This window comes from Pseudocercospora fijiensis (assembly GCF_000340215.1).
Source record: "Pseudocercospora fijiensis CIRAD86 unplaced genomic scaffold MYCFIscaffold_8, whole genome shotgun sequence".
Lineage (NCBI taxonomy): Eukaryota > Fungi > Ascomycota > Dothideomycetes > Mycosphaerellales > Mycosphaerellaceae > Pseudocercospora > Pseudocercospora fijiensis.
The window spans coordinates 595,067-608,458 of record NW_006921539.1 but is presented as its reverse complement, the minus strand read 5'-3'; the positions used below and the strand labels follow the sequence as shown (position 1 = coordinate 608,458).

The 13,392-nt window shown below is 51.0% G+C and overlaps 7 protein-coding genes across 7 annotated transcripts in view; 2 read left to right on the top strand and 5 right to left on the bottom strand.

The window, feature by feature from the left end:
* Nucleotides 1–356: 356 nt before the first annotated feature.
* Nucleotides 357–2,252, bottom strand: MYCFIDRAFT_79768 (uncharacterized protein; the record flags this gene model as incomplete). The annotated part of the gene is made up of 5 exons (XM_007931726.1): nucleotides 357–468; nucleotides 550–1,094; nucleotides 1,152–1,339; nucleotides 1,456–1,897; nucleotides 1,950–2,252. The coding sequence occupies 5 exons, from the start codon at nucleotides 2,250–2,252 to the stop codon at nucleotides 357–359; spliced, it is 1,590 nt and encodes a 529-aa protein (XP_007929917.1).
* A 121-nt stretch (nucleotides 2,253–2,373) lies between these two features.
* On the bottom strand, nucleotides 2,374–3,633 carry MYCFIDRAFT_70735 (uncharacterized protein). The gene is made up of 4 exons (XM_007931608.1): nucleotides 3,541–3,633; nucleotides 2,824–3,485; nucleotides 2,620–2,769; nucleotides 2,374–2,569 (listed from the first exon to the last, which is right to left on the bottom strand). Exons 1-4 carry the CDS (start codon nucleotides 3,603–3,605, stop codon nucleotides 2,490–2,492), a joined length of 957 nt encoding a protein of 318 aa, XP_007929799.1. The 5' UTR covers nucleotides 3,606–3,633; the 3' UTR covers nucleotides 2,374–2,489.
* An 873-nt stretch (nucleotides 3,634–4,506) lies between these two features.
* On the bottom strand, nucleotides 4,507–5,215 carry MYCFIDRAFT_177769 (uncharacterized protein; the record flags this gene model as incomplete). The annotated part of the gene is made up of 5 exons (XM_007931725.1): nucleotides 4,507–4,561; nucleotides 4,598–4,612; nucleotides 4,650–4,944; nucleotides 5,000–5,150; nucleotides 5,192–5,215. 5 exons carry the CDS (start codon nucleotides 5,213–5,215, stop codon nucleotides 4,507–4,509), a joined length of 540 nt encoding a protein of 179 aa, XP_007929916.1.
* MYCFIDRAFT_212132 (uncharacterized protein) lies at nucleotides 5,203–6,120 on the top strand. The gene is made up of 3 exons (XM_007931724.1): nucleotides 5,203–5,431; nucleotides 5,489–5,756; nucleotides 5,815–6,120. The coding sequence occupies exons 1-3, from the start codon at nucleotides 5,246–5,248 to the stop codon at nucleotides 5,940–5,942; spliced, it is 582 nt and encodes a 193-aa protein (XP_007929915.1). The 5' UTR covers nucleotides 5,203–5,245; the 3' UTR covers nucleotides 5,943–6,120.
* A 1,063-nt stretch (nucleotides 6,121–7,183) lies between these two features.
* MYCFIDRAFT_79773 (uncharacterized protein) lies at nucleotides 7,184–10,369 on the top strand (the record flags this gene model as incomplete). Its single annotated transcript, XM_007931723.1, has 3 exons — nucleotides 7,184–7,774; nucleotides 7,827–9,252; nucleotides 9,320–10,369. Coding segments are annotated over 3 exons (3,067 nt in total), but the record flags the coding sequence as incomplete, so codon positions are not given.
* A 962-nt stretch (nucleotides 10,370–11,331) lies between these two features.
* MYCFIDRAFT_190145 (uncharacterized protein) lies at nucleotides 11,332–11,821 on the bottom strand (the record flags this gene model as incomplete). The annotated part of the gene is made up of 3 exons (XM_007931722.1): nucleotides 11,332–11,365; nucleotides 11,436–11,639; nucleotides 11,706–11,821. 3 exons carry the CDS (start codon nucleotides 11,819–11,821, stop codon nucleotides 11,332–11,334), a joined length of 354 nt encoding a protein of 117 aa, XP_007929913.1.
* A 547-nt stretch (nucleotides 11,822–12,368) lies between these two features.
* Nucleotides 12,369–13,392, bottom strand: part of MYCFIDRAFT_212131 (uncharacterized protein) — a 2,016-nt gene continuing 992 nt past the window's right edge. The window contains exon 2 of the mRNA XM_007931721.1: nucleotides 12,369–13,375. Coding sequence (XP_007929912.1) covers nucleotides 12,915–13,375 — 461 coding nt within the window. The 3' untranslated portion in view covers nucleotides 12,369–12,914. The remainder of the gene's footprint in view (nucleotides 13,376–13,392) is intronic.

Sequence of the window (13,392 nt, the reverse complement as noted above, 5' to 3'; positions counted from 1 at the left end):
TGCTGCCGCCTGCATTTGATGGAGGGCGTCACGAGGGCAACGGCGCAGCATAGTCAGTCAACAAGCCACTTCTCAACTTCACTTCCAATAGTGGGTCTCGAGAAGCTGTGGTAGAGATTCAAGTAGAAGGCTTCAGTGCAATTTGACCGATAGAAAGCATCATGGGAGGAGTCACCGATATTACTGATTGCATTGGCGAGTACGGCTTGGCTCTGGTTCAAATACTTCTACGCTTGGCTCAGCGGAAAGGAAAGCAGATGTCCGAATGATTGTGAGCGCGGTGTTCAATCGCAGCCTTTCTCCTGCTGCTGCCTGACAAGAACCATCGAGACCCGTCAATAACGTCCACCGTTCCTTCACGCAAGCTCGCCGTCGGTAAAGATGAGGAACATTGCTGGCACTGAGCAGACCAAGCAGTTGATGCTATCTCCAACGATCCGGTGTCGAACGGCGCACTTGTAGCAAGTTCTGTGATTGCAGGGGGCGATGATAATGCTGTCAGTCACGAAATCCTTGTTGCTCAGAGTGATGCTGAGGCGCTGTACATACCTGTAGTAATTGCTCTTCGAGCCGCACTCAGCACAAGGCGGTCCGGTCAACTCTGGGATGCTCCACGGTATCGTTTCGTTTTTGCAGGAGCAGGTGTACTCGGTCGCCTTTCGACCTCTCATGCCGTCCCAGCCACGGCTGTTCTCAATTATATCTGTATGTCGTGCATCGATTTGTGAGTTCCACCTGGTCCAGTCGATACTGAAGGCAACTTTTTCAAATGGCCGTGGTGCAATGAGACCGCTGCACATAGGTGGTGGCAAGGCACCACTGAGGATGACCCTTCTCGGGAGACCATTGTCGCTTTGAATGCTGTCGTTATGGATGCTAAAACACGATTGACGGTCGCACTTGTTCTTGTCTTTTGCGCCGTTGGGACACCAGCGATAAATGCAGGGCTGATTGAACAGTCGGCATTGATCGCAAGCTTGGACGTCATTGCAGGGCAGACCGTGAGCGTAGCAGTGATCACACATTAGCTCGATCGTGATCGGCTCAGCGATCAATTCTGTTTTTGCGAGGGGCATACATATTGGAGCGACAGTCTGGTGAGACTGGTCGCATTAGCTTCTTATCACAATTGAGATCGACTTGTAACGTACAATTCTGCGTCTCTTGCCGCTCTTCAGGTCTGAGACAGGCTTATCGGGGTCCTTAAGTTTCTGTCTCCTCGGTCTCTTGGGCGCGTCAGGGCTTACAAGATCCAGCTGATGTTCCTCTTTGGCTGTCCATTCATTCCAGGCTTTGAACAGGAGCCCCTTCGCCGCTGTCAAAGATCCGGCAGCAGGTGCTGGAGAATCATCGAGCATAGGCTGTAGGATGGCAAGTAGGTCGCGATATTGCTGGCAGCGTCCGCAGAAGCAGCTGAAGGTTTGACCCAAGGCCCGAGGGGTTGTCATGGCGGACGTGTGCCAATGTAGCCGTCATTCACCGCCTCTTCCAGCATTGTCCTTGCGTTCTTTTGCCTCTCTTCAAGGAACCACTGCCATGCGCTCCCGGCAGCAGTGTCATCGCTGTAATATGCGCGCGGCATGCGACCCCATCCGAGGTATTTGGGCAACTTTCCAGGAAGCACAACCCACGAAGGGTCACCCGCGCGAGTATTCATATTGTCCTCGTGAACGTACCGGCAGCTGTATCGCTCGCAGGCGGCCTTTGATGACTGGCTCAGGTGACACCATCGGTGGACGCAAGGCTGATTGTAGTGTTGGCATTGATGGCAGACGGACGCCTCATTGCACGGCAGACCGTGGGCCATACAGTGATCGCAGACCATGAACTTATCATCGTCGTCCTCGAAATTACTGGAATTATCTTCCTTGTCGCTACATTGACGATGTTCGCGGACCTATGAGATATATTAGCTCTGCTGTTGTCGACATACGAGGATTCGTACTCACGTCTGAGCCATCCTCCCTGGGCCCGCGAGTATAGGATTGTGGCACTATGATCCTCTGGTTGATGGTTCCATCTTCCTGAAGAAGGAAATGTGGATTTTGGTACTGATATCGTGCCCAAGCTTCCTTGATGCACACCCCTGCGTCGAATAGCGATTTGGCGGCGTCTTCGCCATAGTAGTAGTCCGCTAGACCGCGGACATCTACAATCTGCTCGCGAAACCTGGCGCAGTCCTCGCAGTAGCACTCATCAGGCACACTCGGCGCGTCTGGCTCGTAGTTGAACTGGCCAGCGATGGATGGCATGTCTGCTTGACCAGAAAGCCAGCTGTATGGTGGTGATTCTGCGAAGATGCTCTGAAATGATTGGAATCATCGGCTTTCGGATCTTGCCGGCTGCCGACTTTCACATGAGAGAAACTGGAATACACTCACATCGTTCACATTTTGCAATTCTTGCGCTACGGGATTCAGCTTGACTCCACAAGCTACCATTTAAGCGCGCTCTAGGAGTCAATATGTCTCATCATTTTTGGGTTTAGCTCATCCTTGCACCCTGAAGGTACGACCGCTAGCTGTCTTTCTCTCCTTCTCATCCGTCTCAGGTCTAGCTCTGCGTAACACTGTCGCGATGTCAGCAGGATGAACAAATAATGCGTGTGCTAAATCTCACCTTGAAGGAAGTCGGCCGTCCGTCTTCGCATACGGCTGTGGATGTATGCTTTGCTGGCCTTGATGTGGTAGTGGAAATAATCGCGGAACGTCTGGATGTGAGAGATGACTTCGAATCGCTTCTGGGGAGTCAAGTGTCGTGGGAATAGAACTGTAGAGTTGTCAGCAAACATGTTTCCGAAGTGCATCGCTCCAAGTTACATACCAAACGTGATGTATCCAATCTTGTCTTTCCCGCTCTGCAATCCGGGAATGCCTTGCAGCTCCAACGGCGGATCGTTTCGGAACATGACTTGAGGCGCGTTCTGGATAGCTCTCCTTCTGGCGTCTGCAAACTCCTGCAGGAACACCTTGCCGTATATCCGATCTGTCTCGTCCGAGAAGATTGTGCTGAAGATGACAGTCACGCGATCATGCGAGGCCTTGATATATATCGCTTCCTGGTCCCGGTAGTGGATGGCCCGCACCTCACCACCTTCCTTGACGCCCTGAGGTGCGGTCTCGCTGGTGTAATGGCTTGCTTGCTCTGCTAGCGACGTGTACTCATCAAATGCTTGTTCGAATGGTGCAGCCATAGCGTTACGTTTCAGCAAGCTTATCCGCTTTATCAGGTCATCCTTCTCTTCTTGCGATGCTGGGAGGGTTTCAAGATCGACCTGAACGCTGAAGTCGTATCCAGATTCCGGTTGCACGATATATGGACCGTATTCCCGCTCCAACACTGCCTGGGCGCCATACTGCACCAATTCTTGCCAGCATTTTACGGCGATCGAGATGAGGATCTGGGTCTTCGAGCTTGGGGTGGAGATGTGAAATGTGACATTGTCAAAGTCCGAGACCACTTGGTCTATCGAGGAAGGGGTGGAGCTGGTTTTATGGTGTTAGTGTACCGCTATGCGACAGAGCATTGGAGTGATCGTACTCTGGCGAGAAGCGATCTTTAAGCAGCGACTCAATGAGGACGTTTTGATAGTCGAGAAGAAGCATGGTGCTGGCTCAGTAGCGGTATGCTACACCTAGAGGTTGTTGTGTGAACGGATCAAAGTGCAACAATAGTCGTCTCTGGTATATGCCTGCCTGATGTCGTCGCTGCCAAGAGCAAGGTGGGCTGGGCTGGCAGGTGCGGCTCTGCGGAACGAAGTGGGGCCGAGCGTTTCTTTCCTCTCGCAACATGCTCCTTTGCTTTCCCTCCCTGCGCTCATCCATCAATCAACAACATGTGCATCATCGTGCTTGAGCAGCCTTCAGTCCATGATTCACCTGGAGACCAAGATGAGCTCAAGAACCTCACTGGGCCGCATTTGACATGCATTTACATGAATTGCAGATGGTTGCGCAGAGCAGAATCATGATTAGGCTGGATCAAAAAGACATATATTGGAAAGCGATCTGCGATAAGATGATGCGAAGGCGCTGTTGCGATGCTTGTAGTCATCTGCCGTCTACAAGGTCAAGTCCACAGTTCCGAATAGCACTCTATCCTCCAAGCTCAACTTATCGACATCTATCTTTTCACTATTTGGGCCATCACCTCCGAAGAACGGTCTCCTGGCGGGCAAGCAATGCTTCGAAGTGTCAAGGCAGTCCTCTAGTCTGGAACTCAGCCGCCGCCGTATGACCTTCGCCATCGGTGATCAACAGGCCACATCTCTTGAACTTGGAAGCGGCTGTGCATCAACTTGGCAGACGGTAGGCCTGTTACGCCATCAACGATATTGCTGCTGAAAATCACCGGTTTGGCGGTGACGTTCAAGTAAACTCCGAGCTTGTCGCTGAGCGCCAATCGAAAATAATCGGCCAGTTGGGCAGATTCAGGAAGATCGTGGCCCATTGGTCACCAATCCACGGCACGACATTGTGCGGCACCTGCTATTGCTTCGTCAAAATATCATGTTGAGAGTAACGCATTGTCTGTTCTCCTGCTGGAATCATGCTCCTCTGGTCTAATATCAACGTGGTCAGCGGGTTGCGCACATCACAGCAAAGTCAAGATACTCACAAGAATTTGCAGCGGAGGTAAACGACGTTGACGGATCGCTTGGGTCAAACGAGCTTGACAAAGGCTCGCTTGAAATCACATTGTGAGGATGTTCTTCGTCGGTCATCTTGATCATTGAGGCTTGGCTTGCAATCCTGACCGCAGGATGATTCACAAGGGATGCACATACTTGTTTCAAAATAGCTGCAAGAGTGCCGTTACCTTGCGAAAGGCTAGCGAAAGCCTCAGCTGGTCCTGGCCAAGAATTCAAAGAGCCATAACTTGGTCCGAGAAGCGTAACCTTCACCCAGTTGAAGTCGATGATATCCGGCTCATTCGCATCGGAGCCTGGAACAAGGATAGGATAGGACCATGTTCTTCAATATCGCGAATAATACTCCACTCCACAAGCGCTCCTCGGTGTCACGAGAAGAGTTAGACGTCTTTGAATTGCTTCTGTACCCACGATAAAGATAGATCATTTTGGGGCCGCGGAGAAATGATGTTCCTGCTGTACCTGAATTGGCCCTGGCCAGTAATTTGGGAGGTGACGTCTTTCGTGTTTCAACCAAGAACTCGTCTTACAACCAAGCACTTGACAAGTTTCTTTCGCAACCATACTGCAGTCAATTCACGCAGACGAAGAACAATGGACAAGCTGAAGAAGTTGTTTGGCGGCCACAAGGACCAGTCGACCAGTTCGACCCCTGCCTCTTCTTCCGCACAATCTGCGCCCATAGCCCCTGGCGACCATGTCGAAGGCGCTAACAGCGTTGTCCTCCACACCACGCTAGGCGATATCACCATCAAGTTGTTCTCTGACCAAACTCCACGAGTACGATCAATCATTCTACTCCTTTCTTGTGCACCTCCAAACTGACATAGTCTAAAGACCTGCAAGAACTTCGCCACTTTGGCTAAGACTGGCAAATATGACAACGTCATCTTTCACAGGATTATTTCAGGCTTCATGATTCAAGGCGGTGATCCCACTGGCACTGGTCGCGGAGGCACATCGATCTATGGCGAGAAGTTCGAGGACGAGTTTGTGCCTTCTCTCAAGCATACCAAGAAGGGCACTCTCTCCATGGCCAATGCCGGACCCAACACGAATGGCAGTCAGTTCTTCATTACCTTGGGCCCGACTCCACATTTGAATGGTAAGTGCTGGAGTGTGGAAGATGGCTAGTGCCAAGTCTATGCTAATAAATTCTGCAGGCAAGCACACTGTTTTCGGCGAGGTCGTTCAAGGCATGGATGTTGTTGACAAGCTTGGTGCTGTCGCGACTGATTCTGGTGATCGACCAAAGAGCGAGGTCAAGATCAACAGCTGCGATGTTCTTTAATAAGATCACTCTGCGCGTGAGCAAAGTTTTTGTCGAAATGATACTCGATTGGTGAGCAGGTGTCTCTTGGATCATCTTACGTTTCATGATTTCACAGCGTGGGTGCAGAGCAAATTCGAAGCGACGGAATACGATATCTCAAAGCAGCGATGTTTGAACGTTGGAATTTCGACCCATGCGCAAATGTCTCGAATTCTATGCGCCATTACCACGATATCGCTCCATAAAGAGGAGGAATGAGTGTATTGGGATGTCGCTGGCTTACCTTCTTCAGCTCTTGGCTGTTGGTGTCTTACCTTCTCCAGCTCCTTGGCTGTACGACGAAGGGTGCGTGTCTACATGTAGGGCTGGCACGCCTTGCATGAGACCAAAACGCCACATTCATACGCCTTCGCTTCGCATTCGCATCAGTGCCCTACTGGCTGGGGCGTCCAGCACGATCCAGACCAGAACAGATACACTGGGCCCAACACGTTAGTCAAGGTCTCCATCTGGCATTCGCTCAAGGCGCCAGTATTCTAGAATACGGGTACCTGTAACGAGATCCTGTTCGCCTTTGTGGTAATCCGAGGAATATATACGAGCTTGTCCGAACGCATGGCAGAGCAGATTTCCAATTTGTTCTTCCAGAAGACCTTGTATTGGATGACAATTTCTCGGGCTTGAGATGACACTCCGAACAGGGCGATGAAGCAATCGCTGTGAAGAATATGGATGAACCGGATACTCAAAGTTTTCAATATCTGAGCACAGCTTGGCAGCCACGTAGTGCAGTTCTTTCTGAACTACCTACAGCTTTCCACATATCCCACGGTATGCTATGCTTCTCATGACGCACGACATGAAATACGGCGAGACCTGTCGAATAAGGCTTAATAAGCTGCACTTTCACAATCCTTCGGCCCGCAAGGGGCGTAGATCCTTGCTATCATAGTCGTTAGACCCCGGCCTTGTGCATGAGCTGAGCGCCTGCGAAACTTCCTCCGCCTCGCTCGCGAGAATCCTTCCTGCATCATTGCCAGATTGCGCAGTATCGGCAGGATCAGCTGGAATAATGCTGAACCATCGACTGAATCAACAAAAGGGAGCTGCTCCCACCTGGCACTCAGGTCTTTTTCGAGATGGAAAAGAAAGAAGTCGGGTCCTCGCCGCGCTCCTCGATAGCGTCGAGCCGAGCAGCCTCCCTCTCCTCCAATCTGACAGCCGAGACATTGGATACACCCTCGGTAAATTTTCACAGTATGATGGGTGATGCTGGCCAAAACGGAAGTTATGTTGTTAGCCAACCATCACTGCCGTCTGCAGCTCCATCACCGCTGCCATCCATTGCTCCTTCAGAAGCAGTTCCAGCAATAACCTCCAGAAGATTTGTGATCTGTGTGGATGGTGCGAGTTATAAGCCCGACGCCAATAGCATCCCCACGAACATCTACCGAATATACACCAGCATCAAAAACGGCAAATGCGTGGACCGAGATACCGGCATTACTTACCATCAAGAGCCCCTTTACTATGCCGGAATCGGTGGCGCTGACGATGTGCTTTCGAAGGATCGATTACAAGCTGGCGTCCTGGGCAACCCATACCAAGACCAGATACGGAACATCTATGAAAAGTGCTGTGAGCTGTCAGGGCCACACGACGAGGCTGTATTCTTTGGATTCTCGCGCGGAGCATACGTCGTCCGGGCTGTCGCAGGACTATTGCATCGCTTTGGTGCTTTGATCTCAGCAGGCTCGCCAGAATTCGGCAGGAACTACAAGAAATTATTGAAGGACTTGGGTCATCCCTCACTGAGCTCTACAAGCAACCTTTCGCTGGCACATGTGCGCGTGAGATCTGGAAATTTGCGCTAAAAACGATATCTTTCTGACGTGAGACTAGGCTGATTCTGTATCCTCAATCTCGACGATCACGACACAAGAGCTCCGCCCATCTCCAAACATACGATTTCTTGGAGTTTTCGACACCATCAAAGCGGTGGATGACAGTCATTTCGATATATCCTTCAACAGCTCAATCAAGCACTTTCGACATGCCTTGGCTTTGCACGAGGATCGGAGAGCACTTCAACCCGAAGAAGTGCACCCACCTGAATTCTATGGCACAGAGCTTCGGCATTTCGGCCGCAGCTTCGTGCAGGCTTTGTTCATCGGCAGTCATGGTGATATGGGCGGCGTTTCAGAGAAGGCAGGCCTTGGGCTCTATCCTCTACAGTGGATGATTCTGGAAGCTAATGCGTGCGGGACATGGATCGACTTCGAGGGAAAGACGCCGACGAAGATCGGTGGCCTGATCGAAGGCCCTCTGGAAGTGGTATTTCCCAGGTCAAGAAGCGGCGAAGACACCATCAAGTCTTCGTTCACAGCGGCAAATGGCCTCGTGACCACTCTTCAAGACCTTCGCATCGTGCATGATCAAGCGAAATCTCGACATATGTATGGAATTAAGCTTCACATGAGGCCTGGCACAATCAGGATGAAAAAGCAGCGGGCGCCTTTTGACTCGAATGGCTATCTACGCGGATACTGTGACTTTGCGCCTCAAGGTACGATTGTGCACCCATCTGTGTATCTTTTACTGGACGAGCACATAAATGTGGCTCTGGACACCAAAGAGGCCAAGCTGCAGAAGCATCTCGAGGAATGGCGCGAGAAGATGCTCGGGATCAAGAACGGCCATGTCAATTTCGGATTCTGGGGAGAAGAAGAATCCGATGCGTCGGGAGAATTGGGTGCAATCAGAGTGTTGGTCTGTGGGAATACCGGAGTGGGCAAGTCGACGTTGATCAACAAGACCTTTGGAGTCGAAGTCACCACAAGCTCTGATCGGACGCGAGGCATCCATGATGTCAAGCAGGAAATCAAGTTTGACGGTAGACCTGATCTAATCGTGCATGATTCCGGCGGCTTTGAGGCCGGAGCAGACGCCGAGTTCATAGCCATCGAGGAGTTTCTCAAGGAGAAGTCAGCCACAGAAGGCATCCAGGACCGCTTGCATGTCATCTGGTTCTGCATTGAGATCAACAGCGCCAGGACCTTGCAGACGGCGACAGAGAAGCTATTCCAGGCCGTCAGCAAGTATGCGAACGACGTTCCCATCGTGATTGTAGCCACCAAGAAAGACGATTTCTTGGATATCGAGTTTTCGGCGAAGCGTAAGGAGTTGAAGAAGAACAAGCAGCCCTTTGATGAAGACTTATGCGATCAGTATGCGGCAGACAAGCTGCAAGAAAGGCTAGAATCTGTGCGAAAAGAAATGCAATCCGTTCCGGGTGGTAGACTGGACGCTATCGTGGGAGTGAGCCAAGGTAAGGATAAATATCTTACTCTCTGCAGTTGTAGAATTGTGGCCAATGCTAACGAGCTCCTTCACAGATGACGAAGAATCGATCGCATTCCTGAGCAAGACAACGTCACATTGCTTTGACGTCGACAAAGTACGCCTGCTCTACATCCGAGCCCAAGTCACGCGCATCGATCTCAAAATTGACATGGCAATGTGTGAAGTTATGCGCCGCTATAAAGCGGTCGTCCGAACGGCCAGCGGAGTCTCCTTCTCGCTCGCGGGTTCGACGATACATCGGAAGAATGCTGCGACCAAAGTTTGCAAAGCGATCATAAACTGTTTCGGCTTACCTGGAGTTTCCGCCGACAACGCCATCACCGCCTTGAAGAAGAACGTCTGGACGTACACCGGCATCGATCCATTAGTATCCATCGCAGAAGCCATAAACCTGTTCGAATACATAGGCAGTGGCTTCGCCGGCGGCATTCCAGCCTGGCTCGTGACGGGCGCCATCTCACTCCCTCTCGTCGTACCAGCGACATGTCGACTCTTCCTCACAATGGCCGCCGACCTCATCCTCGTCCTGATCCGCGCATTCAAAGAAGCCACATTCCGAAACAGCGGCCAGCCACAAGAACGAGACGTCCAAGCCGCCGCTCGAATCTATCGTGTCCGCGGCTATTCCTCGCACATCCACAAAGACATAAAAAAACTCATCCCTCGACACAACCTCGCTGCGAGTTACAAATTCGACACAGTCGCAGAGACACTCGAAGGCATCATTGCCCGGTACAAAGACAAATTAATCGACGACATGGATAGTTCTATCATCCCAGACATGCCAGCCGTGGCCATGAAACTCCGAGGCGGAGCAGACGACGACAACGATGACGAAGAGGAAGACGATGATCAAGATCCACACTCCTACCAAGAGCTCACCACAGCGATGTGTAAAAAAGCCGCGGAATTGGAAGGTAGTCCAGCAGCCGCCGAACTCCCTGCGAATAACCCTCCAGTAGTAGTCGCAGAACTCCCGACTGCGGACTCACAGAAACCTGCTGAATTGCTAGGCGATACTACGAGAGCGGAATTGCCGGCTTCGAACGAAGACGACATCAAGACTAGAGCTTCTCCGGTAACTAGTTGTAGTTCCGGAGATCGAGACTACTACTAATAAGAAAGTTCTTAGCTAGAGAATCGATAGGAGCAGAAATTTTGTCTTTTATTCTTATTAGGTCCGCGAGAGTTAGTTACTTATTCTAATAGAGAATCCCTCCTACCTACTTCTTCTACTCTAATAAAGACCGAAGTGCTTTATAATAATAATAATATAGTAGTAGTAAGTTAAACCCAGGTAGACTTTTACTTAAATTTAGCAACGACCTAATTAAACGAGGAAAGAAAAAATTTTAAAATTGCATTCAATTGAACAAGGGTGCCACGAGATACATGACTCGAGTCAAGATGTATGTATACAAGGAAAGCCAGAACTTAGAATGGAGTGCGGGAAAGGAAAAAAAAAACAAGGTTGTTTTTGTGTTTGTTGTTGTTGTCGTGCTAGCGAGACGGGACGCGTCGTGGTGGTCGTCGTGGTCGTCGTCTGACTCGTGTCGCGTGTTTTTAGAGTCAAGAGTCAGATTCTTTGGGTTCGTTCCATGATGATGGTGATGGACTTTGGATGCGCAATCATTAATGGTGTGGTGTGGTGTGGTGTATATCTACACAATAATGTCCCTTAATAGACTTCCATTGATCGCTGGCTGGCTGCCATGTCCATGCTTCACACCGCTCTCCTCTCCTCTTGTTGTAATAAACGCCAAACCCTCCTCGACCCGTCCGTCCGTCCGTAAATGCATGATTTCGTCAAAGGCGCCTGAGAAATGCACAAATGAAGCGCGAAGCACGTTTGGCCTTTCTCCATTGCAGCGCGGTCGCAAGTCGCCAAAGCAGCTAAGTTTCCTCGCAGAATTCCGCGACAATAGTAGAGCTGCAGATGTCTGCAGCTGCAAATCCGGGTGTGCAGGGAGGGCGGCGCTGGTTCGATTGGGTTCAGTAATATGGTAGCCATCTTGAGCAGATGCGCTCGCTCGCTCACACACAATCACTGCTGCTGGGCTTGGAAATTGATCGGTCTCCTGCAACAACAAACGAGCAAAGATTAGCCAACCAATGCAGGAAGATAATCATGATAGCATGCAGACTCACTTGAACAGCAGAATATGCGGTTCCGGTTCATGCACCTCGTAGTGCTCCCAGCCCAAGCTCTGGGTGATACCAAGACCTCTCCACTCATCCTCCCACAGCAGCTTCAAAGTCCCTCTTGCGCCATCGAAGTACTCTTTGGGGATCGCTTTAAGCATCTGTTTGGGTAATTGGACGTGGCGGTATTCGAAGTGGTCGTCGCTGTACCTGTAGATGGGGGAAGCTTCGTTAGTGAAGACGTCCATCGTGATTCAAGTAGATCGCACGACACACCGCGAAGAGTAGTGAATCGAATCAATGAACTCATCCAGCTTGTCCCTCTCCGCATCTGTAAGCAATCGTGCCTTCTTGTTCCGCCGCGTGTAGTCGATATCCAGATTTGCCGACATTTCTGCTATCTTCTGTCGTGGTGTATTGCAAGTCCTCGCGCGATCTGCTGTGACGTGAACGCAATGATCACGCAGTCGAGTCTGCGCGCGCACCCGCCGGCGCAATGTCGATCAAGTTCGCAGTTGAGATGTGCCAAAGGGGTCAGGCGTGCAGTAGTGGGCGTGTGTGATTGACAGTCGTAAGATGTTGTGTAGCGTGTTGCAGGTCCGCGATTAGCTTGCCTGAGAGGAGTTGGCTGGCGGGTAGCGGTGAAGGTGCAGTGCGGCGCGGCGCGTACGGTAATCGCACGGAATGAGAAGATGGCAAGTTGGAAGTATGTTGGGAGACAGGCCGACGTCTGATCGCAAAAGTTGCAAAAGAGAAAAAGCTGATGCGTCTTTGTTTACTTCGAGAAGTGACGAAAGGAAACACGCCGCACGTGCCTGCCACACATTCTCCGGGCCGAGCCCTTTTCGAAGCACCGATCATCACACATCATCACGCTACTTGTGATCGACGTTTCGTCTGTCGTGTGAGGGAAGAGGGCGAGAGAGAGAGAGAAAAAGTCACGATCTCAGTCAAGATTTGTGCAGCTTTTCGAGCCAACGATTCCATGTACAACTGCCTAGAGATCCTACGAGATATGTAGCTCAAAAAGCAACGACCAAGATGATATTCAGAGTAGATATAAAAGGGAAAAGGAGTCCGACAATCGAGGACCTGCCAAAGCACAGTACTGTCAAGGATAGACAGGTCGTAACGCCGAATGTATCCCCTTTTCAGTCAACCATAAAATCGTAAGTTCCCTTCTCAAATGAGTGGACGGCAGATCTTCCAAGAAGCACACCCGCCCAAGGGTCGTGAGTCTAGTCGTGAAAGAATCTGCCTGAGATATAAACGCAAGGAAAGACTTGGAGTCAGACAGTGCAAGAAATGGGCATGAAGAGAGCGTGCATGCGGGCGGTCTGCGTATGATGTGTTCTCCGCGTTGGCTGACAAGCTCGGTCAAATGGTCGTTCAAGCTTTGAGATTCATCGCATCTGCAACCCTATCGATTTCCTGATCGACAGGGTTCGATTGCTAACGCCAGCATGAGGGGGCAGAGCTAGCCGCCTATATCCAGACTGTTTCCTCGGCGCGGAAGCATTCGCAGATGGCGCTGTGGATCTCGCTGAGGTAGTCCTCGGCACTGAAAGCAGCCAGTCCGTTCGCTTTCATGTAAGCAAGGTCTTCTTCGGCTTCGGCATCTCTCACAGCAAGGCTCAGCTCCTCGACCACTTCGTCCAATTGTGCAAGCTCATTGCCAAATGGGCTCTCCTTTGGCGCTTCCACCGGTGGAATGTAGCCGGCAAACATGTCCGTGGAGTCGCGAACCATGCTTGTTGGTGGAGATATCAGTCGCTGGACGGAGCGCTTGCGATGCACAAACTCATGCGCCTTCTTTGAGTGCGATGGTACCCGCTGCGGTATTCTTGGCGCATCGAAGGAGGAATGTACGGATGAGCTTGGCGTGTGGATAGAAGTCTTGGTATCGACAGCAGGCTTGAAGAAGCAGGTGAGATGGTTTGTTCCGGCTCCGCATCGATAGGGA

Excerpts from the sequence above, each read along its gene's own strand:
- MYCFIDRAFT_70735 (XM_007931608.1), bottom strand. The coding sequence starts at position 3,605 with ATGCTTCTTCTCGACTATCAAAACGTCCTCATTGAGTCGCTGCTTAAA. Across the intron at positions 3,486-3,540 it reads AAAGATCGCTTCTCGCCAGA|CTCCACCCCTTCCTCGATAG; the intron begins GTACGATCACTC and ends CCATAAAACCAG. Across the intron at positions 2,770-2,823 it reads GATTGGATACATCACGTTTG|TTCTATTCCCACGACACTTG; the intron begins GTATGTAACTTG and ends ACAACTCTACAG.
- MYCFIDRAFT_212132 (XM_007931724.1), top strand. The coding sequence starts at position 5,246 with ATGGACAAGCTGAAGAAGTTGTTTGGCGGCCACAAGGACCAGTCGACC. Across the intron at positions 5,432-5,488 it reads TCTCTGACCAAACTCCACGA|ACCTGCAAGAACTTCGCCAC; the intron begins GTACGATCAATC and ends CATAGTCTAAAG. Across the intron at positions 5,757-5,814 it reads CCCGACTCCACATTTGAATG|GCAAGCACACTGTTTTCGGC; the intron begins GTAAGTGCTGGA and ends TAAATTCTGCAG.